The sequence below is a fragment of the Patagioenas fasciata genome, chromosome 13, assembly GCF_037038585.1.
Source record: "Patagioenas fasciata isolate bPatFas1 chromosome 13, bPatFas1.hap1, whole genome shotgun sequence".
Lineage (NCBI taxonomy): Eukaryota > Metazoa > Chordata > Aves > Columbiformes > Columbidae > Patagioenas > Patagioenas fasciata.
This window is the reverse complement of record NC_092532.1, coordinates 13,608,148-13,635,045: the sequence shown is the minus strand read 5'-3', so window position 1 is coordinate 13,635,045 and position 26,898 is coordinate 13,608,148. Positions and strand designations below refer to the sequence as shown.

Sequence of the window (26,898 nt, the reverse complement as noted above, 5' to 3'; positions counted from 1 at the left end):
ATTTCTGGGACTTGGAACTTTTGCTCTGTTGGTGCTTAACTCTGAAGACTTTGATGCTGTTTGCCTGTGTAGGGCAGTCTTCACTCTCATTCGAAGGGCCAGTCATTGCATTCAGAAATAGGAGTATATACGTAAAGTGATGTTACAACAAGATCTGGTTTATGCAGGCAAGACAACTTTGAAAGATAGAGGCACTAGAGATATTTGCTAATGAGCAGGAATTGTATGAGTATAGCAAAACACTGTAAGCTTTTAGCAGTTTGGTATTTCGCATAGGTCATTAACCAGCTTGCAGGTTCAGCCCCAGTTGAACAAATGACGGTCAGCTGCTCTCCTGCTCAGTGGGAGAAGAGGGATCTTGGCAGATGGTTCCTCTTTCCCTTCTGTTAAAGGAGGGCCAGCCTGTAATGTGGTGTTAGGACTGTGCTAACTGCACATTAACCTTCATCAGTTCCATTGGTACATGGCTGGAGTGCGACATGCTTTATCAGAATATGTATTTTTGGTGAGACAGTGAAGGACTCCTTGTGTCAGGTCTCTCTGTCCTGCTTGCATATCAAAGATTTCTATATCAACAGCAGTGTCCTCTCAGTAAAAAAAGTATCTTGCTCTGTCAGCAAAAAGATTCCTCACAGCTGCAACGATCAGCAAAAAAAAGTTTAAGACTTTGTATTGCACAAGGGCGAACAATGAGGAAATCCACATGTTAGTTGTGTGAAGGCATAAGGCTGTGTTAGCCATAGCAGTCCTGTGGCAAGGCTTTGGGAGCATTAGAGATCATTCTAACAGTGTTTTTTGCTGCAGTATTACAGGATTGTTGTATGTTAGAAAATATATACTGTTCCTTTCTGGTTGCTCTCTTCCAAGCCTGTCTTATGCTTCAACAGCAGTGATGGTCTTGTGACAGAATAATGTATTTTAATATGTGTTTTTTCCTCTGTGTTCCTAATCTTGATATAGCTTCTAGTTTTCTCTAGTCTCTGCTCCTTATTTCTTTGTAGTTGTTTTTTGGTTTTGTTTTGTTTTGTTTTCCAGTTGGTCAAAGCTGCTCAATTTAGTTCAGTTAAGATGAGGTGAAGTGCTTGTAGGAAAAAAACCTGCCAATTGTTTTGTTTCTATCATAGAAGTGGTGTAATAAGGCACACAACTCAGGCAAATACACAACTCCTGCCCTGAAGGCTTCAAGGATATAAAACAAACAAGGTTAGAGCAGAAAATGAAATGCCAGATCTTGAGTCAGCTGTTGCACACACCTTCATGCAAATCCTAGCTATCAGTAGATACCTGAAGTTGGGAGTAACAAAAGCAGACTCAGAGAGAAGGAAAAGTTCTGGGAGACAAAACAAGCTAGGCTGAGAGAGATTGTAGTTGTTCTTTTCCTGGGTAGAGCCGGGCAAGAAACAGCCAAGGTCATCAGTAAGGAAATTGTATAGAACTGCAGTCACGTGCTGCTAATTGAGGTGAAGGGCATAACACTGACAGGGTCTGTAGTTCCAAGTAATTAAATGTACGTCTGAACTTCAGACCATGAGGTAAATCACGGTAACTGGTAGTGCAAAACTGCCTGTGTGTGAACACATCAAATCATCAAAATGCCTGAGTAGTCAAAGTTTATGCTTCTGAACAAGTTGTACTTTCAAAGGTGTTCTAGGAAGAAATGGGATTGATGACTAGGATATAAGGAGTGAGAAATCATATAGCTATGATTTACAGCTATAGGTCCATTCTTAACATATTACTCAGTTTTATGCTTTAGCTGGAATTGCTGAGGATGAGCATGGCATATTTTCAAACTATCAGTCAGATGTCATAATAATAGCTGTAGTATTCTTATTTTTTCCACTGAGCGATTTGCCTTCTGAAATACGTTTTTGACTAGTGTCATGTCTGAGTCAAAACAGAAATGAAAAGACACAATTTGAAGTTGAGTGTTATTTTTACAGGTCACAAGTTCTCTTTAAATCCACCTTCTTCTGGTCAAATTAGTCATGAAGGCATCTGCTTTGATTAATTGTCCTGCTGTTTTACATATCTGTGCTTTCTGACGAGTGTATCATATTTGCAATTGATTATTATAATAACTTATTTACACAGTAATAACTGATCTTTCTCTTGGAAAGCAAACAAAATAATCTTAGAAGCTCATAGACCACGTTTCTTTTTGAAGACTTAGGTCTACTACACCAGTAACAGAAAATCAGCCAGTGTGTGGTTGCAAATGAATTTGGCACAAGTTAGATGGAAGAATAAATAACAAGGACAACCAGTAACAACTGGTGAGCTGAATTTTCTTTCATTTTCCTTTGCAGTTTTGGACACACTCATCTGTAGAAGCTGTGTGGATCCCTCTGTCCTAATTAGTCTAACTTTTTTTTTTTACATGCCTGATTATAACACTAGAGCTTTCAAGCTCTGAAATAGTAGAGTTTAGTTTCTTGAAGGTTTTTAATCTAATTAAAAGTGTGGAATGTAATGACTTATGTGTGTGATACTAGCTAAGATGTTGATTTATGTAAATCATAAAATATTCAGTAATTAACCATTTTTAAAGTGTTTCTTTGAAATATTGAGGGGAAAATAAATCAGAAGGCATCTGACTAAACAGACTGAGGACCTCATTTTGCATTATTTAAAATAATACAGTCTCTGTTTTAATGTGGAAAAAGCTAGAAGATTCATGAGTTGGAGATGAGTGATGTAATGTGTTTCAGTAAATGATTTGTACTCCATTTCACTCCATTCCACTTTTTTAATGATGGAAAATAATCTTTTAGCATTTCCACATCTTCGCGACTATTCTAGTTCAGGGATGTCAAGCTGGGTTTTCTGTACTGTAGTATACAAGTGTTGGCTTTATAGTAATCTCCACCCCACCACTAGATCAGCTCCTTTATTCTAATTGACCTAGACTTTTAAATTTTTTCTGTTGTAAATGGCTAGCATATGCACTGAGGGTTTAATGAAGGGCAGGGCAATTGAGTGGTAGTACATTCTGGTAATTATGTAGGGCCTATTCTTGATAACCTAGTAATCAAAGAACCATTTGCAATTTAAGCTGATTTCCATGCAAGACTGTTCCTTGAATAGATTATTTCTTACTTGAACGTCTATAAAACGGGCCTTACTCAGAATTAGTGCTAACTATCAGTATGTTCTTATGCTAATAAATGTTATTAGCAGCAATGCGCTTTTGGAAGGCATGAAAGGATTTCCTGGAGACTGGAGAAGAGGGTGGCTCTTTCCCAAACAGGTCTGAAGCAGAGGAAAAAAATTTTCATTTCTGTGTTATCACATACTGTTAAATACAGTTGCTAATGGAGGAATTTGGATGGAAACTATCTGTTGCTTTTTTCATGTACAGCCTGCACTCTTAGATAAATGGGGGAGTGGGAACTGGGAACAGTTTCAGGGAGAGAGTGAGTTATAGTATCAGTTAGAAGTTGAGAGTTGGATCAAAGGGGTCTGGAGTAAGTATATCTTCATATTGTCCTTAGCAAGAGCCCGCACTGCACTAGTAATACGTGCAACCTGTTACTGGATCATTCATAACTTACATGTGTAAGTACAATAATTACCTTATTTTTTGTTTTAGAACTGCAAGAAATCTATGTCCATGCATGGAACTTCCAGCTTGGTCTTACAGTGCTTGATTTTTTGTATCACCTCTCTTTGCTTCTGTCTGTTCTTCCTTTTCAACGTTGGAATACTTTAATTCTGACCTTCCTTAGGTTTTGGGTTTTCTGTTTGTTTGGTTTGTTTTTGTTGTTGTTCTCCTGAAGGCAGAAGTTTCTTTCTCAGCTTAAGTTGTATTGAAATTTGTCTCTTGCTCTGTGTTTGTTCGTCTTTCAGTTTATTTTAATTGTGCATGAATTTACCTTTGTGTAAGAAAACGTATGAAGCAACAAAAGGGAATTTCTCAATTTACGTTTGTAAATCATAGGGTGAAAAGGTGGAAAGAAGATTTAGCAAGAAAGTCTTGGGATTAAAAAAAATGATAACTATTTCAGCTGTCTCTGTTTTGTTTTAGATTGTGATTTGGAGTCGTGGAGAATTCACAGTCTTTCCACAATGGAAGAAAGGACAGATTATACGAAGTCGCCTAGTTCACTGGCTGAATACAGCCCCGTCAGTAAATCAGACAGGACAGATCCAAGCGACAGCTGTGAAATGCAGGACGGAAACCAAAATACAATGCAACTGAAGAAAGAAATATCTTTGATAAATGGGATAAGCCTCATAGTAGGCAACATGATTGGTTCAGGTATCTTTGTCTCTCCCAAAGGAGTTCTCATCTACAGCAAATCTTATGGATTGTCTTTAGTAGTTTGGGCAATTGGAGGGATTTTTTCAGTATTTGGTGCTCTCTGCTATGCTGAACTTGGAACCACTATTACAAAGTCAGGAGCCAGCTACGCATATATCTTGGAGTCATTTGGGAGCTTCATTGCTTTTATTCGTTTGTGGACCTCACTCCTAATTGTTGAGCCAACTAGTCAGGCAATTATTGCCATCACCTTTGCTAACTACATAGTTCAACCTTTCTTCCCTTCTTGTGATCCTCCGTATTTGGCTTGCCGTCTCATAGCAGCTGCCTGTGAATGTAAGTATTTATTGAAATTTACTATGGTATTTTTTTTTTACTCAGGATTAGGCTTAATTGAAACAAATCCTATGAAGTCCAGGTGTTGTTGCATACTGAATCTGCAATGCTTTGAGTTACTGTGGGGAAGAGAACAATTTCCAGCATATTAATAACTTGCAGATAGTCAGTGAATTACCATTTTCTCATTCAAAAGCTGAAGAAGATATTTAACTCTTCCAGGTTTACTTATGTGGGAAAAATGAGGGAAAAAGCTTGTTTTCCCTCAGAGAGGTATGTTCAATCAAACCTCAAGATATTCTTGGTGTGGTCTAAGAGTTGTTGCAGAATAGCTCTTGCACTATAAATTCTGCTGTAATTTATTTTACAATAGCTTCTCAATGTAGATATGCCTAAATAATTACTCTGTTAGGGTTTCCAAAGGTCATTTATTCAAGACTGTTCTTTATGCTCGTGATTAACTGTGACATCAATACAACAGTACCTGTTGTAAGGCTGTTTTGAAAAGTGGAAATTTTGTGTGCACATAAAACATCGAAATGTTTGTGATCAAGTAGCCAGCTCTGTTAGTCAATATAGAGGAACAACTGTTCACATGCTTCACATCAGGACTGCTGGCCGTCCTTTGTCATGCAGCGATCATCATCGTGTGCTGTAGAGTCTGCCGTCCCTCTTGACCTGATGGTCCTGTTATAAAGCTAATACAGAACCTGCGCGTTTTTACTGCCAACAGTATGCTGCAGGGAGGAGATGTGCTGCTCCTGCCTGGTTCCTTTTTGAGGCAACAGGGAGTGTGTTGAAATGGCTGTAGTGTTGTTCTTTGTTACAGTTATCTATGTAGGACTAGAAGAGGGCAAATACATGGAAAACAGTGGTGTGTGTTTCAAATATTTGTCCTCTAAAACTAATTGTGAAGATTATAGCTTCCCCTTCAATTTTTGTTAGTTAATTTGTTGGGAAAATGCTAATGTGCTGGTCCAGGTAGCGGGAAGAATAATTACAAACTTCTTCCAAAAAGCTGTCAGCTTGTTCAGTTCTGTTCCCTTCATCTCCCTCCTTCTCCCAAAAAAGTGTGGCCAGATGTTGTAACAACTTCAGGAAAGAAATGAAGGACCCAGAATGTCATGTTCACATTCATTAAATTGGTCCTGTCCCAAGGCATCCTGGCACAGATTCAGGAGTATGAGGGCATCTGCTCTTGCATTTAAGATATCTCGCATCTGAAGGCAGTTAGCCCTTATAAAAAACAGTTTATCAAAAAGCAAGTATGGTCCATTTTATGGTTTAAATGCTTGTCCTGCCCTGTTCTAGGCATCAGTGCTGAGACTGTCACCCTGGTCAACAACTTAATTGAGTTGTTCTGTTAAAGCCTACACTTCTTCCTGACCCAGCAGGGCTATGTTCTGTGTCACATCTTTACCTCTGGATAAGATTAACACTTTATTAGTGAAGTTGCTGGGAGAGAAAGTCTGCACGTTGGTTAGGTACAGATTGTATGTGAGAATGAGTGGGTTTGTTGTGGGGTTTCTTTTTATTTGTTTTTTAACTGTAGTAATAACAATACTAGATCTAATGTGAATTTGTCTTAGTGTTATACAGCATTACTTCATCACTCATTTTGGAAATGGGGTGATATGTGGGGTTGTAGAACTGAATTTGGCAGTTCTCAGGAACGTTAGGTAGCTAAATGATAATTAAGTTGAAGAAAACATAGTAATTTCAGTAAGAGAAAGAGGGAGGGGATGTGGCTTGTTCAGGATCTTGATTATATTTTTTTCTTTTTTTTTCCTTTTAAGATACCAGCGACAGAGTAGCATTTAATCTGAAGTAGAGACCAAGTCCAGCTCACTAAAATAAGAAGTTAATAGTAATTGCTGCTAATGAAAACTGCATTAAAAAAAATAATACCGAAGAGCTGAGATCAAGCAGAGTTGTTTTTTTCCTGACGGCTCTTTGGGAGCTGCAGCAGTCCTGACTTCTGAAATTTGATACAACTGTTTTTTTCCCCTCATCTTACCAAGCTCAGTGGAATCTGATTCAGCTATTCCAGTTGGCCAGACTGTCTAGTATACTAGTGCCATGCTTTTGAGATCATTACCTTTCTTTTGTTAGCTTTTAAAAATTATTACTTTTCTGTTCGGTAACTGTGCGAAGTACATTTTTATCTTAATAGTATCATGTTATTCTTGGATTATGGGAAAGGAAATATTTTATCATATCTTTTAATTTAATTTTGATTTGCTACTACCTTACTTCTTTAAAGTATAGTTTTTAGTTATATGCATATTTAAAACACATAGTACAAAAAAATCGTTTGGAGATAAAAAGTACAGTAGAATAGAACCACCTTTTTTTTTTTTTACTAGCTGGAGAAAAAAAAAGATTTGGGAAAAATATTTAAACTTCTGGGTTAGTGTCAATAATGTGATCTGGATAAGAAGAATATGCACTGAATTAGTATTCTGTTCAATAAAGAATACTGAAGATACTGAATCCTATTCGATATTCAGCAAGAGATTGACTGTCCACTTGAGGAAAAAGTAATACATGCAAAGGCAAAATGTTGATACCCATGAGAACAATGTGTTTCAACAACAGCTTGAAAAGTGTTCATTGGGAAAGTTGATCATATGAGTTTAGTCACCCACTGTTACTAAAACAGTTGTGAAATCTGAAAGTCTCACTTCAGGTTCCATTACAACCTTGTGAAATAGGTCTGACGCTGATTTATTTTGAGATAGAAGGAGGAGTATATTCAGAATGTTCATCAGTTCCTCCCAGTTCTTAAAAATCCAGATTAACGTTGCATTAGCCCTGAAGCATACATTATTTGATCAGAGTTCAATACAACTGGAAAAGAGTATTGAATTGCTTATGACCATGTTCAGTATTGCAGATACTCCACAGATGTTAAACTCATCCTCAGACTAACAGGGAAAGGGGAAAAAACTTTTTCGAATACTCCCTTACTATGTTTGCCTGAAGGAGTTTCTAGATAATCTTTAATTTATCAGAACAATATTGATAAGTTGAAATGAATAGTTTCGTGTAGTGGTTTCTTCAGGATAGTTGTAGAGTACAGCTTTGAGGGGTAATGTTAGGTAAGTGAGCATATTATCAGAGAATGGGAAGATATTTCATCTTTTGAAACAGCATGTATTATGACTCTTTAGAACATCTGTTTCCTACTGTTTTGTTTAAACCAGTGTGTTTTCAGTACCAGTGTATTTTGCTTAGTTTAACCTCAGTATTAGTATAACAGGTAAGTGCATATTAGATTATTATCTAAAATACTTTAAAAATTAATTAAACCGAATGTTGTTCAAATAGTATTTTCACTTTTTTCTTTTTCTTTTCCCCTAGGTCTTCTAACATTTATAAATTGTGCCTATGTTAAATGGGGAACACGTGTGCAGGATATATTTACTTACGCTAAAGTCACGGCTCTTATTGTCATCATCATAACTGGACTTGTTAAAATATGCCAGGGTAAGCTTTTAAAATTAAAGCCAAGGTTTGTATTCATCAGTTAAACTGAGTAACTGGTCTAAAGGCTGTAAAATACCTCTATGTGTTGTCAAATGCTTCAGAACAAGCATGATACAGTTATTTCGAAAACATCAATAATACCAATGTTAGGCATTATCATGATGTTATATCATGAGAATGTATCCTATCTCAGTTAACTTTGAACTGGGTAAAAGAAGGTAGCTGATGGCTCAGCAATGTTGTGCAATTTACAGCCTGCAGTGTGGAATAGTAAAGGAAATTAAAACAACAAAATACAGAGTTAGCAAAATACAATGGGAGCAGAGAAAGCTGTAAATTTCTGTGAGGAACATACTGCTTTACAATGGGATCAGCTGAATTGTTTTTTTACAAAATGAATTTAGTGCAGGTCTGAAAGTGACTTAAAGTAAAAACAGATTTGTAAGAACATGCAAGTAGATTTGTGAAACAGCAGCTCTTTTGCTCTGATCCAGAGTTCTTTTATAGCTGTTGAGGGTTAGAAAGTTGCTGTGGTTTTGAATTTTTTAATTTTTTGTGTTAATTTGTGTGTGCATTGGGCATTGTGCCTTCAAATTACAGAAATTCTGAAGTTAATTTTGTTCTTATGACTTCCTTTGGAGACAATTTATTGGTGTGTTATCCTAAAAAAATTACCCTGCTTTCAAACCTGCCATAAAGGTCTTCCCTTGGCAATCTGGCAATTTGTGTCCTTTGCTCTCTAACTGGTTATTGTTGAAAGTCCATCAGCAGGGTAATTATTGTGAATAGAAGAAGAATATACATACGTGAGCACCATGCTGTCATTTTTAATCTTGAGCACATCTGCCCGTCCCTTGTTTTGCAGATTCTGAGCTTGTTCTCTACCACCTTCTTGACATTGTCTCCCTTCGCTGTTTCTAACTCAGCAGTTACTTTGCTTATGTCTGTGGCAAGGGAATAGCAATGTCTGATTTGGGTAAAAAAGAGAAAGAAGTGAAGGTATTTCTGTATATACATGTATATATATATACATACATATATACACACATATATACATACATATGTATATATGCCTGTATATGTAAAATAGTCTGAATATATAAAACTGCCATTGATGAGCTTGTCTTGACTTGCTTGAAGTCAAAAGATGGCACAAGTTCTCACAAATACTGGTGCAAAATAGGCTTTTTCTTTTACCATGGGAAAATTTTATCTCAAGTAACAGTAATATTTTATGTTCTGTTAATTGTTCTCAATTTTCTATTTTTAATAGCTAAAACTTAAACATCTGTCTAAGTGTTGGGTTTTTTGTCTTAGCTATCTAAAATAAACTGTAATCTTTGTTTTCTTCATAGGCTAAATGATTGAAAATTTAAAAGTATATAGGAAGCTAGAGTGAATTATTTTATAAATATATATGTTATAAAAGGTACCCTTAGCCTGAGTGCTGTCATTACCAGTTGTTTGTAGCTTAGTCTGAACTTAATGTTCCTGAACATGTTGTGCCATTGTGTACAAACTGGGTGTTTAATTACAGAATGGTGTAATTCACAGAACATATGTTTTAGTAGTTTAAATGCCATGCTTATTCTCATGGCTGAAGTACAGAGCAGAACTGGAAAAAGGGTTTAATTACCAGCTTTTAAGGAATTAGGGTTTCTGAGCCTTTTTTTTTTTTTTTTTTTGTATTTGTGTGCCCAATTAAAAAAAAAAAAATTACTTGGTGTGTTTTGTTATCCTGTACTTCACTGTGTCTCTTCCATATACAGGCCATACATCACACTTTGAGAACTCGTTTGAGGGATCCTCTTCTAATGTTGGAGACATTTCCCTCGCACTCTATTCTGCCTTGTTCTCTTACTCTGGTTGGGATACACTCAATTTTGTAACAGAAGAAATCAAAAACCCAGAAAGGTAAACGATTTGGGCTTTCTAAACCTGGATAGTTCCCAAGTTGCTCATTTTAGGGCTTTCACTAATGAGTTCTGAGCCTATAGATAAATGAGTAGAACTGCTCTATAAAACCAAACGTTCTGTGAAAAACTATCAGCAAAGATTTGCTAGTTTTAAACTACATTAAAAATGAAAAAAGAAAAAAAAGGAAAATCTACAACAAACTAAAACCAATCAGGTCATTGCAGGATGCTGTATTCAGTGCTTGGTGAGCTTTCAGTTCAAGAGGTTGCTGCTATTAATGACAAAATGTGTTATTGCAGAGAAACAAACAGTCATGTAAGTGTAGTCTGGACTGTGTTTATCTGTGCAGTAATTCTGATTTCATATTTAAGAATGTTATCTTTTCCATGAATTTATGCTCTAGAAGTGTGACTAAACTAATGTTGTTCAGTCATGTGTCCGTAAGCAGACACCTTTTATCTTTTATGCTAAAAATAGAATCTCATTTGATCATTTTTACTTCCTATTATAAGCAACAGCTCAAATTGCTACAACTGGAAGATGAAGAATGGAAGAGAGATTTTTTTTCAGTTCTCCCATCTGATTTTGACTTTGGCAGTTTGTTCTGTTATCTCTGAGTTCTATGCTGTGCATTTATTTAACCAGAAAAGTTATCTAATAAAAAGTTAAAATAGCGTAGTATTTTAAATCTAAAAATAGCTACTTTTACTCAGACTGCATTTCAGGTTGAGAGTGTGTCCTTAAATTGTCTTGCAAAGATTTGTTATATGTATTCAGAAGAGATGTATATTTTGTGTTTGCATCAGTCATTTGGCCCTTCAAATTTTTATTCACTGAAAGTGCTCCCCTTCTGAGTGCTGTTGCAATGTCTGTTTATCTTTTTAAAGTTAATGTATTGTTCTGTGTTATCAGCTGGATAATTCTTGCATTAGATGCATCGTTTCAAAAAAAAAAATTTTCTCACAGGATATTTAGCTGATGAAAATTTCTTTAGATTCATTTGCCTAATACAAGCTTCTTTCTTGGTAACAATTGTAGCTGATGAAGTGAACATCGAATTTTGGCTTTCTACATTGACAATTCTTGAGAATAATGAGATGTTTCAGTCTTCTATACAATTACTCCAAGAATTACATATTTTTTTGTATTCACTTGACTCATACTGCCCTCATGCTTGCCTGGTCAAAAGTTGCAAACCTCAAGTTAAATTTGAAATAGGCCCTTGGCTTTAATGTTGGGTGATGCAAAATCTTTAAAGATGCTATTTCAGCTTTTTGTTGCATTGCATAATATATCTGAATTAATTTTTAAGTGATTTTCTAATTCTGTTTCGTCTCTGCGCTGAGGTTCACAGATCTCCTTGTCTGAGTGCGTAGTCAGAACACCCAGTTACTAATTCACTGATTTATATGGAGGGCATGTGGTGTTCATTTGCTTTTCTGCTTCCACAGCATCGGACAGACCCAGCTGGAGTTCTGGGCTTCAGGAAATTTTTGACGAAACTTCTGAAGTGCATTTCGTTTTTCTGTTTTGTTGGGCTTTTGTTGAGTTGTTGTTATTGGAAAAGATATTCATGGCAAATGTTCATCTGTGTCACCATCTCATGTTTAATTTCAAACTAAGCAAATCTAAGAGTAACACTCTCAGTTCTGCTTTCCTTTTTGAGACATTTGAATATCCCTACAAGCTTCGGGGAAGCAAAAAGGCTGAGCAAAACCAGAGCCTAAAATTAAAAGTTTGCTTCTGCTGTGCAGAGATTCTCCCTGTGGAGTTGCAGACTGAGGGCTGTGAGTTTACCTCAGGTTTAAGTTAAAAGTTACCTGTTTACATGTAGAGGTTTGCAGTGTTTTCATGTTACTCAAGAAGTTTTTATTACTTTCTAACCATGTGTTTGCTAGTAAGATACAAATAAATAAGTTTACTTTGTTATTAATGGATTTTTTTCTTTTTGCTGGATTGTGGGTTTGTGTTTTCTTTTGCCTTACAGGAACTTGCCATTGGCTATTGCAGTGTCTATGCCAATTGTGACCATTATCTATATTATGACCAATGTAGCTTACTATACAGTGCTGGATGCTGAAGCTGTTCTTTCTAGTGATGCTGTGGCAGTGGTAAGTTGACCACGTGGTATTGTGCTGTATTATTTACGTTTCACCTTTTAGGGATGTGTTTCATTTTGAGGAACAAAACATGAAAAATCCTTAGCTTATTATATCACTTTGCTGAATACAGGAGGACAGAACAACTCATCATGAATAATTTAACCTTAAATAGAAAAGTAGTTAATTAAAGAGCATATAGAAATAACATGTTATGAGGTTTATTAGAACAAGCACAGATGCAGCTTGTCAGTGTATTTTGAAAAGGAACTTATTAGACTTGTGCACTTTGAGCTGATTGTAAATTAAACTCATTAGTACATAACTGTCTTCTCTGTTCCTTCGTGCTGCATTATTCAGAAAGCTGGAGCAGTACGCAGGACAGTATTGTACTGAGCTACATTCTGTTGAGCTAATAATTGATGCAATTCACATTTGTAAATGCATGTGTTGCAGCTCAGCTATGACAAAGTTTAGCTTTGTATCTCCTTTTTAATAACTTTAACCACCGTCTTACCAATATTGCATTAATTGCAACAACTTTTAATATTTTGGAATTAATTACTTTTGTATATGGCTGGAAGGTTGAATCCAATTAAAATACATGAGCTGCTTAAAGTAAAAGATGGTCAAAATGTGGTTTAATCTTACAGCTAATCAGTCAACGAAAGTGAAGAATTTTTTATGCCCTGTAGCTAATGAATTAATTGGATAGTTCTTGTTACTATACTCTGCAGACTTGAGACTTGGAAAAGTTAATATTCTTTTTGGTTATTTAAACTAGAGGAAAAGAAGTGGCTTTCCTCCTTTTTAGATTCCTAACTGGCTTCTAAAATGTAAGTAGGCAGACAATGGAGAGTTTTAAATACATCAAAATGAAGGAAATATTCACTCTGTTCTCGCAGAGGATTAGTATGATTAAAAACTGGCTTAGCAAATAAGCAGACTCTTGTTTCAGGTATTCAGGCACATGGTTCTGCAAAAGCACTTACTTGACTTTGCTTCACGCTTGAGAAATATTTGTATTTAATGTATGCATTCAAAATAGTTTATGGTAAATATGGGCTGTAACTTGTTATTTCAAAATGTATTGAAAGTAAATAAACTTTGCCTCTTTTTAGCTGGAATATGGAAGTAAAAAGTTGTCATAAAACATATTGTGAAAAACTTGGTAAAACACTTCAGAATTAAATAAAACAAGGACAGCTAATGCTTATTTTGAATTAGCATATGCGAAGTGGTAATAAAATCTCCAGGAATATTTATTTCAGTTGTAGGTTATGGTATCCCATATAGACTCACAGGATAGTTTCAAGGGACCTCCAAAGCTCATCCAGTGCCACCCCTACCATGAACAGGGACATCTTCACCAGATCAGGTTGCTCAGAGCCCCCTCCAGCCTGGCCTGGGATGTCTCCAGGGATGGGGCATCCACCACCCCTCTGAGCAGCCTGAGCCAGGATCTCACCATGTGAAGTACCTTCCAGTGACTCATAATGGAATTTTAAATTCCTGTCTAGAATTAATTAATCCAGACAAAACTAAAAGCCAATACACAGTCCACTGTCTGTCTTGACTTCTGTAAAGCAATACACTATTGTTTTTTTCCTAACAAGGCCTTCTAAAATACACTCCTTTGACAGCAGTGAAATCCAGCCTATCTCCTAAGAGTATTCTGTGTTGACTCTGCTGGTCCTGGCCTTTATCATCGCAGAGGTTTATACGGCCTTTTGGCGAATGGGATCAGGAAGACTGATCCACCCTGGGAGTTTGGGGGAATGACAGGATTGATTCACTGTGGGCCTGTCCAGTCTGTGTTGCTGTACACAGCAAGTAGTAGCACTACAGCAGTGAGTGGTGGCCACATAAAGGAAGGACAAGGGATACGTGAGCCTTACTACACACGTGAAACCCAGGCCTAAATGTTTATGATTTTATAGACACTTCATTTATTTATTCTTTGACATTGTTCTTGACCAAAAGTGAGTATAAATTTATTTTTCTGTGGGTGTATATATTTATGTATATACACATGCTGTGCAATTTTATATGAAATTGTAATACTCAGAACTGGACAGATAGGTCTTCTTCCCTGGTACAGGATGCGTCACAGGTGGAGGAGAACAAAGGCGTATTTAAGAATGATATAAAGTACTTAGTCAGTCAAATTGCATGCAGAGATACCAGGCAACCAGGATAAGAATGAAAAACTATGTTTGCAATTTCCAAAGTTATTAGGGGATTTACTTCTTCTGTTAGTTTTAATGGAACTTAACAGAATTAATGACTTTGGAAATCTAGAGCTGTACTTTTTCACTGGATCTCAGGTTTGCCAAATACTTGTGCTTAAAAGCTTAACTAATGTTCTATCTAAAGGCATTTTTGCTGAGATGTCTCATCACCTGGCAAACAATCTTCTTTGGATTGCCTGTTCTTTTAGAATGATAAGGTGAAAGTGCAGCTGAAGTTTAATACTTAACACATGACTCATTGAAGATTCCATTTTGCTGCTGATATGAATTGCTCGGTTTTATGAAACCAACTTTAAGCTTGATCTACTAATAGAGTAGCAAGTAGTGTGGACCTCTAGAAGGATTTTTGTAGAGCAGAAGGGTTGTCACTGAGGACCATACGCATACCATACGTACTTCAAGGGGATTTTACTTTGGACTACCGTGAATGAGGTCCCACGGACCAAATGCTGATGCGGGGTTGGATTGCAGCAGGTAATGGTATGCTCTTGAAGCACATCTTCAAATTTAGCATGTTCTGAAAGGGGAGCTCCCTTTAGTTCCAATTCTCAATGTGACCCAAAAAGCAGTAAGGGATATTAACTGGGAGAGTTGCTTCAAAAGTGCACTTGTGATCCAACATAAAACACTCATAATGTACCCACAGTTTTCTAGTGAATATGGAAAAGGAGCTAATGACTATAATGGTCTGTATTTGAAAATCCTCTGATTCCTATCAGAGTTTCACAGTTCTTCTGTTTTACCTCCTTATGCAAACCATCACAACCCTTACCGCTAAGTTTTATGCATATGAAGCACTTACTCTGTAGCGCGAACACACTGAACTAAAGAAAAGCAGAAATTTCATCTCACCTTCCCCTGTAACTGAACTATTGTTTGCATCTGAGAGAACCGTTGAGGGTTTTGTTTGTGAAGAGGATGGCTGGCCATACAAGTACTTTTTTGACTGCTTCATCTTCTAACAGGAAAGAACATACGGGCTGCTAGTGCATAGTTACCTGCTTCCTGTGTTTGGTCATCTGGAGTGTTTTGATTTGACTTCATGCAATAGGTGATATTGGGCACCTTACTTTTACTTGGAAAAGCTAAAAATGATTCCTGGTTGAAGCAAACGGTTGTTCTGCATAGCTGGCTGTCATCTTTCTTGGAGCTGTACGGCTTTTGTTAGTAGATCAGGGATAAAGATGATGACTTTGGTTGCATCTTTGAATACCATCTTGTGAGTCCAGCATTGATCAATCCAGTGTACCCTGGTGTGCTCATATTCTAGAGCATACTTGCTTTGCTTTGACATGCCATCTCCCTCAATGAACCAGGGATGTGGGAGATTGTGTGTTTTAGCTGTTTTATTCTTCTTTTGTATATAGTTTAACGAACAATGAGTCTCTTTCTTCTAACTGAATTCATCGAGAAATTCTTGAGTTACTCTTAGACCTTCTGGGTATTACTTACGTTCCTTCATTTGGCCACTCACTGGCTTCTTTCGCGAAGAGGAAAATCTATTGTCTTTGGCTGCCAGCATCATGTCCCCCTTCTTCGCTTGCTTTGGCACCTCCCAGAAAGGTTCCTTTGGATGAGATGCACATTCTGTACCTTATCGTGGAAGAACTCTTTGTTATGAACAGGCAGTTGCTTTTAGAGAGAGCTGTTCAGTGAGTCATTTGCCTTTCTTGGAGCTAGCTGTAATTCACTTCTAATGCAGCACTCCTGGTGCCAGTTATGTAGAAGTTCTCTGGCTTTGGAGGCCAAGCTGAAGAGGTGAGCCAGAACTTGAAAGAGTGGTATGTAAGATTTTCAATATGAGAAAGGTAAGAGACTTTGAAAAACATTGAGCCCCTATCCTACAGCTAGCTATTAAAAATGCTCAGAACAGGATAAATACCTGAGAAGATATAGATCAAGTATCTTCAGCACCTCCATGAAGATAAAACCAAAACTATTTTACTGTTTGAGCTGACACCTGTAATCTTAATGTGGGCCATGCAGAAGAGCCATGTTACATGCAGTAGACATGCAATATATTGAGGGAGTAGAGTAGTGCTGGTTTCTCTTACCATAAGATTGTATTGAGTGACCTAAAGATGAAGAGGGAATTTCATGCTGAACCTTGCACTGCCCTGCTACCTTTGTCTCCCAGAAGAGGCATTGTTAATAACACAAGGAGATAATTATGTCTGTCTGAGTAGAATCAAATCAACAGAATGGTGGCTGAAACAAGAATTACAAGAAACCTGATAATATAAATTGCTTTCTGTTTCACATTTACAATTTTCTGACTCTCTTTTCAGTTGATGTGCACTCTGTAGTGTATGTGACATTAAATCTAATTTGGTCAAACTGAACAGACGTCTTACAGTATCTTGACAGATGTAATCTATGGGAGTGGAAGAAAACTTCATCTACTCAGTAACATTTTTGCATGTGTGGCTTCCCGATTACCATAAATCAGAGTTTCTTTCCTGTAGGAAATAGCTCCTTAAAGGCCTGAGAAGCTGAAGATTGAGAAAAGAGACTGTAGTTCTGACTGCCAAATAATCCTGTAATGTGGCAATGTATTTATACTCTGCCTCAAGATAAAAGTCAAATGAGAATTAATTTCACTTCCAATATATTAATCTCCTTACTGCTCTGTATGACTTTTAGGGTAAGAATGTTATAGAACTGAGCCTGGAACAGTTTGCACGTGTGAGAGGATCTTGAAATGAGCTATGTAAAGAGGCACGTGTGAGAGGATCTTGAAATGAGCTATGTAAAGAGGCACGTGTGAGAGGATCTTGAAATGAGCTATGTAAAGAGGCTCTGTAGATGCCTTTTAAGCCTTCCTAATAGAAACACCTTATAACCTTTGGGTATAGTTTTGTGTAAGTTTCTCATTCATGTTAGACTACATTATCTTTGCATTTATCCATCTGATTAATACTGTTCAGTTCTTTGCCAGCCTGGTATGTGCTTGCAGCTCCATATGCTCGCAGTGTAGTCTGACATGTTTTGTGTGCCTCTAAGTGCACTTTTTGTGTGCAGCTAAGTGTGATGAAATGGTTCTCATCTTGTGATTCTTAACATAAATGTGGGTCTTTCTTACCATCTCTGTGCCCGAATTACTGGATGTAAGGCAGTATCCTGTGTATTTTGTTATGGCTGCTCTTTATGTGGGGCAGTTACTGCTGCTTTTAGTTCAACCTGTTTGTATAGAACTGTTGTTTGGGCCTCTAAAAGGACAAAAAAGGGTTCTCACACACCATTCACAAGTTATCAGCTGATGGTCATGAGATCAAACTAACCCAAGATAAAAATGTAGTTATATCAGTCATTCATGTCTTGAAACAAAGCTGTAATTTGTTTTTTGACCATTCTTCTGGGAGTAATGTAGCACTTTAGTCATGATGAAATAAATGAGGGTAGTTCAGCTGAGAAGTGCATGGCTGGAACCTTCTTTCTTCATTTTGATTCCCTGTTGATGGTTTGGAAAAAAAAAATCAGAACTAAGGGCAATAATTCCAGGTGCATATCTGTCTACAGCATGCGTGTATATATGTATATCTTACATGTCCAATGGATGGGAGGGCGTTCAAGAACTTTATCTGTAATTGCAAGTGCTGTATCAGCCACTGAATTCTCTTACTGTTTCCCAGCTGTTAGAAACAGTTATAGTTCAAGTCTGGACTACAGGACTTGTCAGACTGTAGCAGAGATGACAATTTAATATCTTAATCCTTCTCGCTCTTTAGACTTTCTCAGAAGAAACCTGAGAAGAAATCCATCCCCATAGTGGTGGCTTTCTCCTGTTATGGTGGACTAAATGCTTCTGCTATAGCTGCCTCCAGGTAGGCTCCTCTGTCATCCTCCGCATACCTTTGCGAATGCTCCATTCTTTCCCGTTGCCAGCTCATTTGTTTTTATAAATGCACTTCACTACTCCCAGAAGTAGTGGTAGTTAAAGTGGAATCGGTCAGGTGCTCAGCTCAGAGCCCAGGTCTAGCTCATTTGTGGAGGATTCATGACTGTACAATTGCGATTTTAGCAGAAAGCAGCCACTAACTCTTCTCCCTCCCCTTTTTTTACTCTCTTGATACAGTGCACGTGGTGAATGTGCTTGATAACTTGATTGCTTTTTGTACTTTTCTCTGCCATTCTTATCCAAAATAACCCTCTGACATATGCACACAGTTGAATGCTTATTGTGGCCACTTTTACTTACACTTCAGTAACAATTTCTGCAAGAAACACTGTAGAGATCTTTGGTCTTGTCATTGTTCACAAGAGAATGTAGCTTATCTTTGGAGAAAACATTTCTTGGCATTGTTAAAATGGGACCGTTGAAGGATTTATGACTCTGTACTCTGAAATATAAAAGTGTGTTTATTGTCTGAGTAGTAATACGGAAACCTGGCTGATTTTTGTGTTGGAAACAAGGGTGAACCCTCTCAGAAAATACCCGCAATAAAGGCAGGGGGGTGTATACTTGTCATGTTAAGCAAGTTAGTATCTCTAGAAAAGTTTAGCCAAACTTCAGGTACCTTTCAACTTTATTTTGCTGGAAGATCATTTTGCAGGCAGATCTAGTTGGCAAACCAAGCTTAACTTTTTGTATCATTCTGAAGTGAAATGCTCTTTTGCATTACCTTACTTAGGGAACAGTTAAGCTCCTGAAGTTAATGCTCCACCCTTTGCTCTCTCAGGAATTCCGACTACAACATTAAAAAGTACATTCAGAATGACAGTGTTTGGTAAAGGCTGTCACTAGGGTTATTCTCTCTTTTGAAGAGTCTGGCTTGGACAGAATTAGGGAAATTAATTATTTAGACTGAGCTGGCTCAACAGTTGTACATCATATAGCTTGCATCCAGAATACATTGAATTTGTAATGTCTCGATCTATGTATAATTTGTGGAAGTGATATTGTAGTTTTGCCCTAACTCTTCATGGTTTTTACTGCTCATGTGAGTGATTGCTGTTTGTTAAGATGTGTGAAACAACATTAGCATATTGTAGAAAGACTAGATCTACATTATAGGTTGGAAATGGCCTTTCAGTTAGTCCCACATCTGGCATTCCACACTAGCATTCCATGCTGGGCCATTACTAGAAGTTTCAAAAGGAAATGGGAAATGCTTGTGAAGAGCAAATGCCAACCTGCATTTTGGGGGAAAAAGTTTCTCTAAATGACATATTAGCTAATTTGCATCCTGCAGCATAAGATTACATTCATATGTTTTGTCTCTTTTCTTTAACTTTAGCTGTTAATATTACTTACCTAAGTGCTTATCCTTTAGGCAACCTTACTAAACATCTTAATTCTTTAACATCTTGAGTGAGTCCTGTATCTTAGCTTTGTATATTAAAAAACCAAAAACCAAACAAAACCTTTAGCAGTTTTAAGTGTGGTGTCTAGTAATTTCACTTGCTATTTGTCTTTGGAAATCAGCAGTAAAGGTTTAAAACATCCCTTTAAAATATCACAACAATTGCTTATTAGAATTTTCATCTTGTCCTCATGCTTACTTGTTCTGGGGAGGTTGTCTTAATTCATTCATTGGATCATTTGGGAGACCACGTTTCTCAGAGCTGCCTTTAGATCCAATAAGGATCGGAGAAAAGCACTTTGGGTTCTACTAATTATCTATTCTTGAGCAGCAGAAGTCTTTTATATACAATAATGTAAATTAATAGTTGCTTGTTCAGTTTCAGTTGACTGAAAATGAGTAATCCATGGCATACAGAACATGTGGCATGATCTTTTGCTAGACTGGTGTTCTGACTTCAGCATGTACTATAATTCATACATGGATTAGTTCTTTTATACTTTTCTCATGTTGTTTTTTGTAATTTCAGGGGGAATCTGTGCACTTTTCCCCTGTGTTGAAGCTCCATTTTGAGGGAAACTATACTAATATGTATAAACCAAAAGAGCTCAGGACGAGAGGTGCTTTAGTAAGAATGATGGTGACTAACACTGTTGGTGCGTTGCCTTGGAACCTTTTGGCGGGGTTCCCATTGAAGTGATTAGACACTTTTGCATTGTCCCTTAGCAGCAGGATATCCTATCTGCCTTTGCTGAGCCTCAACTAAATTACACAAAAGGACAGAAAAAAAAATGCTTTTGGTGTAGATGATGGTGTGCAGCTAAGCAGAGTTGGATTCTGAACCTTCACGTGGATAATGTGCTGAATAAAGCACTTTGTCAACCCAGACAAATAACAGGAAACTTTAACCGGCCAAGATTTGCTTTATGTCAGTAAATTTTTCTGCATTTTATGGTTTAATGATTGACGATATATGTGAGGTTTTGCCTCATGAAAATCAATCACTCATGTAATGAAAAAAAAAAATCTATATTAAGTCATTTAGGCTTTTTTTACCTACAAGAACATTCAGTCAACATAATGCACTGCTTTTGGTGGTCTTGTTGCTGGAGTAATTAATTAAAAATTTGACCACTGTTAAATCCAACTAACTTTATATGCTACGAGCAAAAGCCAGTTCTGAATGTTAATCCACTTTGACTGAACTTCTTAGCTCGTAAATGTTATGGTGAAAACCAATAGTTACAATGGGAGGTCAAGGGGGAGGTTTTTTCAAAATACTAAAATATTAAAAACTGAAGAAATTTTTTGTAATAGAAGAGACAAACCTGCAGAAAGCTGAACTAGTATATGTGCTTTTTATGTCTAAAGATCTTGAAATCAGTAAAGCAAGAGAGAGCCAAGAAAGTGATTTAGAGAAAGGTTCATAAAGAGGTTTAGATGACTGCTGCCTGCTGAGGTGGAAAAGATTCTAACAGCCACAAAATCTTTGGGGTTTATTTGAATACCACTTATACATAAGTATGCTGTCTAATGTAGACATGATCCTTTTGCTACCATGACTGTTAGTTTTCTTCTGTACAAGAAATCATGGAAGCAGTTTAGCTGTCTGTAGGTAGAATTGGGATAGGAAGGCTTCCACCCATGTCCTCTGAACACAGCATGAGCGGATTTCGGTTCAACTCCAAACATGCTGGTGTTCAGACATGTACAGCGCTCAGACCAAGATGGGATTTAGAATAACTGTCAGTCTCCATGTATTAAATCTATTGATTTTTCAGACATTTTGTCTGATATTCTAAGTCTCTCTCCCTTTTTTCTCCATCCAGGAGGTTGAACAGGATTGACCAGAACAATATCTTGCAAATTATTACCCATTTTCATTATAGATCCCAGATCACTGGCACTTGATGATTCTTACCACTTGCTGTGAAACTTTAATGCTCCCAGCGTCTTGGTTTCAGAGCTCTATCATGGAAAGTCACTACATTTGGCCTGAAGTATTGTCTAGCAACATTAACAAATGACTGCTAATTAGATACTTGCTCTGTCATTTGCCGTGTTGTGAGAGTAGAGCCCAAAGGCCCTGCTGGTGGAACTGAAGGGAAAAAAAAAGTTGCTTAGGAAATTGAAAAAGAAGGAATAGAAGGAATAAAATAGAATCCATAAAACAGTAGGTGTGGTGATGGCTATGCTTATCTTCTGCAATATGCACTTCCCTTTTGGGATATGCAATAATATTTTTGTCCTTTATTCTCTGTAGTCACTATGTTATGCTTGAGTTCTGTAGTTCAGTTAGATAATAAAATGTATTAGGATTAGTGAGTAAATTCTAAAAGCATTTTATTTTCCTTTGTGAGTAGAAAATGTGAGTTTACGTGCTTGGCTGAAGAAGTTTGGACTTAGAATCCATACAGACATAAAAGTGCCATGTGCTTCTTTGTGCTGCATTATGGATTGTCCATACTATATTACTATTTTTCCACACTTATTGCAAAAGCTTTGATGTCATTGTTTTACATATGCTTTGTTGCAGTTATTTTCATGTTTCCTTTTCCTTTTCATTAGACATTTGCTGACCAGGTATTTGGAATCTTCAGCTGGACAATTCCCATTGCTGTAGCCTTTTCGTGTTTTGGTGGACTTAATGCTTCAATCCTAGCGTCATCAAGGTAGTACATATCTCTTTCTTTGACAAATGTTCATCAGTATTTTCACCTGTTACTGTTATCTATTATGAGAGTGGCAAAAATACTTTCATAAATGAACCTATAATGAATAGCCACAATAAAATAACAGATGTAAATAAACCTCTGTGTGTGTGCACATACAGCCTTACCACTGCCTTACTTCGCCGAAGTGTTCCTAGCTGTCTCTAGAGCACAATTAAAGATCAAATGAATGTTGTCTGTGTGGTGAGTCTTCAGGCCCTCTCATTAGTTAGATTGAGTTATCTTCCATTTTACTTGGTACAATAATTCTAGCAAGTTCTTGTTTTCAGATGTGTTTACTTAAAACTTACTGACTTTTAAAAACCTTAGTATGTTTTAAGTTTTTCTCTGAGTAAATTTTTTAAAGTTGCTACTGCTATTAAACTGCAGTCAAAAAGCTTATGATACAGTATAGAAGCTTTCCTCTGAGTACTGATTATGGATGTGGCTAGTGAAAGTTACAAATCGATTTATTCAGGCATTTTAACATCTTCCTGTCCATTGAATGTATGTGCAATATCTCTGTACTAAGAACAAATATGAACATAACCAGGTGAAGTCATCAATATAGAATAATTTGCAGTTGATAATAAAATTATGTTTGTTTTTTGAGCGCGTGGTTGAGTGAGCTCTTTTTAGAGACCAGGTGATCTCTTCTGATGGGCATTGAAAACTATTCTGCTATAAGCTGGGATGTTTTCAGTGCTAGATTTAGAGTGTTTTAAAACAATAGAGATTTATTTGTGTTACTGTAGATGCTTTCTATTTAGGATTGTTTTTTAAAAATGGATGGTAACAGCATGTTCCTGAAAGCTCATGTATCTTTTAATGGTTGTTGTAGCATGCATCTTTACAAGAAGGGTTGAACCTGTGTTCCAGTTTAAAGGATGGAAATTAGTGGTGTAAATAGTTATTTTGACTGGTATTGTCCTTTGATTTTCTGTAATACCTTCTCTCCTACCTGTGGCCTCAGAATGTTTTCTGATTATTTTTTTTTCAGGCTATTTTTCGTAGGATCTCGAGAAGGTCACCTTCCCGATCTGTTGTCTATGATCCACACAGAGAGGTTCACACCTGTGCCAGCACTGCTCTTCAATGTAAGTCATTTTTGCTTTGCTTTTCAGCTGTTCAGATGTGACTATATGAATTATTTACAGGAAAACTTCTAAAAAATTACAAGAGAGAATTTTGGATTTACTGTCATTGAGGTGATAGTTCTGAGAGTGTGACTTTGGAGGAATAAAATCATGCCAAACACCAAGGAGTATAAGGTGTTACTTTAAGACGAAAAGCAGCATAAACAATAAGTTTCAAAATTATTTTGTTCCTCTCACTCTTGTTCTTTTCTGACAGTGTGCTATGACCCTTATTTACCTGGCTGTGGAAGATGTCTTCAAGCTTATTAATTACTTCAGTTTCAGTTACTGGTTTTTTGTTGGTCTGTCTATTGCCGGGCAATTATATCTACGTTGGAAGGAACCAGATCGACCCAGGCCTCTTAAGGTAATATTTACTTACTACAGAATTGTTTAAAATCCCTCTCTTCCACATAATTTAAAATTACTGTCTAAAATCTGGACCATACATGTTACATCTCAAGGTTACAAGTTGATCAGGCTTCCGTTTTATATTGTACCATGAGAGCTAGCATGCCTGCTAGGTAAGAAGCAGTGATTGTTATCATAGCATGCACTCATTTATTGTTCGTTAGTTCAATCAGTGTCCCTTCTGTCAACTGGAGAATGTCTCAATAGGCTAACATACCCGTTTGCCTTTTTTCTTGGATTTGAAACTCTAATTAGGAATGCTTAATTAATACTGTTAATGTGGACCACATTTAGCTCTAATATTGTTTCAGTTCAGTATCTGGTCCTTTTAGCACCTTTCATACTTCTAAGTTGATAGTCTGCACGAAAAAGTAATTCTTGTTTCCTGAGTTTTATTGGATTTGTCTGGAAACACTTCATGCTGTTGTACAGTTTCTTTCAGCACAGCAGACTGACCATACTTGATTGTTTTTGCAATTTTTAGCAGCAGCTCTATTCAAGAATAATTCTGCAATTTGCTTATGGTTCCAAATAGCCAGAAGTATAAGAGGAAGAGCAGGTAATTTGCTAAAGTGAGGTTGGGAAGGAAAAGTCTGTAATTTTCACCAAAATGTTTGTAACCATAGACAATGAATATTTTAGTAACATTCTGTTGTGTTTGTTCTGTTTGCAGCTGAGTGTGGCTTTCCCGATAATATTCTGTATATGCACGGTGTTTCTGGTGGTAGTGCCACTATATAGCGACACCATAAATTCCTTGATTGGAATTGCCATTGCTTTATCTGGAATTCCAGTCTTTTTCTTGGGAGTCTATTTACCTGCATCAAAGAGACCTCAGTTTATCAACAAGATTTTACGTAAGTTTCTTTGTAGGTGTAGGTGTTGTTAGGAAACAGGGAAATAAGTGAATCTGAGTTTGTTGATGAAAAGGGTTGTGGTCCGCAGCCAGCAGCTAAGGACCCACAGAGCTGCTTGATCACCAGCCCCCCAACAGGATGGGGAGAGAACAGGAAGAACAAGGGTGAGAAAAGTTGTTGGTCAAGATAAAGACAGTTTAGTAAGTGAAAGAAATAAGCGGAAAAAAAACCCAACCCTACTGCTGCAAAGACAACCACTTACCACCTCCCACAAGCAGACTCATGCGCAGCCAGTCTCCAAGCAACGACTGCCTTGGAAGACACCCAGCACATGCACACGCTTCTTCCTCTACTTGTTTTTAATGCTGAGCATGACATTATATGGCATGGAATAGCCCTTTGCCTAGTTTGAGTTGAGTTTGATGTTATCCAAAACATAACATCACATGGGCTGCTCTGAAGAATGTTAACTGCATCCCAGCCAGGCCCAGTAGAGGGGTATACTGATAAGTTTTCACCTCAGATCTTATTTACTGTATGTTTGAAAAACAGCCACTTTCTACAGAGTTTGTCCTCAGTTTTTATACATTTCTCTGTAATCGAGCACATGAAAGTAATTTTCGTAAGCAAGGCTGATGACTGTAAAAGGGCTGGGCAGTGTTTGTAATGCAAGCTGCCTTGCTTTACTGAATCAGTTGTTTGAAGATGGGTAGATTTTATATCAGTCACAGATGGCATTTTGCTTTCTGCTGCATTGCTGCAGTTAAATTATACATTTATCTCCAGCAGTGCACTGTTGTTGTTGTTACTATGTGAGAAAACCATGATGAGGGATGTGGAAAGGATGTTTTATAGCATAATCTTAGAATGCAACAGGATGTGGTGCTGCAGTAGCTAGTCAGCGAGTAAATACTCAGTGATCTTGTCACTTTCCTGTGTGCTATTTGAACATCTTGTTCTATTTTTTTCCTACCAATTTTACACTCTTCGTTATAGAGAAAAAAATATTTTACTTTGGTTACTTGGTGGGGTGCCTAAGAAGAAAAACACCCTAGGATATCAACAGAAGAGTTTTAAACATCTGTTTAAAAAAAAAATGGAGTGGAAGACACTTCTTTTATTTATCATTTGTTTCCCTTAGAGAAGCGAGGCAGCATTCTTGACAACTAACTTTCATTAGTCAGATGCATGTTGTGTAATTAGTACTGAGATAGGTGGTTATTCTTCTGATTTATCTCCTATTGTCTCTGCAGGTACAGTCACACAAAACATGCAGCTGCTCTGTTCCTGTGTTTTAACAGAGATGGATACAACTGAGAAAAAGAAGTCAGAAATCAAATCCAACTAAAATTTCAAAGCCGGTACAAGAAACAGGAGGGAGGATAAAGCAGTTATGACAACAAAAGGGAAGAGAAGGAACTGGAAAAAACCAGCAAAACTGCTTCCAGTGGTCTTTCAGAAACACCGAAAATGTACTTACTTGCAGTTGGATTCCTACATAAGTTGTGCCCTTGTGTCACCCTCCTAAACTGTGGCATGTTTTCAGGGTATGGTTTTATTGGATCATGATTACATACTCATTTCAGGCACACAAGCTCTGTGTCAATACTGTTCCTTCTTCAGAATTGGTATTAAAATGGTAAGAGCTAATGGATCAAATCAGATTTCTGCAGAACCAGGCAGTGAAGTAATGCATTTTTAAGTTAGTAAGAAAACCACTTTGACTCAAAAGACCAAAAGGCATTTCCAGCTTAATTCTGATGGATGTTTGCATGAAGTGATTTGCAGTGCTATCTCAGTTCTTATCCCAGAAGACAACTGGTCACAACAAACTACCTGATTTGTCATTATTAGCAGAAAAATGAATAAAGTTGTGCTGTATTATTTAAAGACTGAATCAGCCTTTCTCCCTTAAAGATCAGTATTTTATTCCATAGGCTGTGTGGAAATGTGGTTGCAAGGGTTTAATCAACAAAGCACCTTGGTGCTAAAGCTTTGATTAACATTTGATGATTCTTTTGTCCACATGTGCATCTTTGTTGAACTAAATCTTGCAGTCACAAGAATATGACTGAAGCAAATGCACACTTCAAATGGTGCACCACATTTGCATCAGCCACTTG

The 26,898-nt window shown here is 37.1% G+C and overlaps 2 protein-coding genes across 4 annotated transcripts in view; both read left to right on the top strand.

The window, feature by feature from the left end:
• Window positions 1–26,665, top strand: part of SLC7A6 (solute carrier family 7 member 6) — a 28,683-nt gene extending 2,018 nt beyond the window's left edge. The window contains exons 2-11 of one of the 3 annotated variants that reach the window (XM_065848199.2): window positions 2,168–2,276; window positions 4,028–4,600; window positions 7,964–8,089; window positions 9,859–10,003; window positions 11,994–12,117; window positions 22,229–22,332; window positions 23,372–23,468; window positions 23,725–23,874; window positions 24,592–24,775; window positions 26,029–26,665. In XM_065848199.2, the coding sequence (XP_065704271.1) occupies window positions 4,069–4,600; window positions 7,964–8,089; window positions 9,859–10,003; window positions 11,994–12,117; window positions 22,229–22,332; window positions 23,372–23,468; window positions 23,725–23,874; window positions 24,592–24,775; window positions 26,029–26,123 (1,557 nt within the window). In that variant the 5' untranslated portion in view covers window positions 2,168–2,276; window positions 4,028–4,068 and the 3' untranslated portion in view covers window positions 26,124–26,665. Of the gene's footprint in view, window positions 1–2,167; window positions 2,277–3,536; window positions 3,559–4,027; window positions 4,601–7,963; window positions 8,090–9,858; window positions 10,004–11,993; window positions 12,118–22,228; window positions 22,333–23,371; window positions 23,469–23,724; window positions 23,875–24,591; window positions 24,776–26,028 lie in introns of those variants that run through there. The other 2 variants (XM_071814192.1, XM_065848198.2) reach the window with 2 other exon arrangements.
• The window catches only part of DYNLRB2 (dynein light chain roadblock-type 2), a 182,799-nt gene that overhangs the window by 118,306 nt on the left and 37,595 nt on the right, over window positions 1–26,898 (top strand). The window lies entirely within an intron of this gene.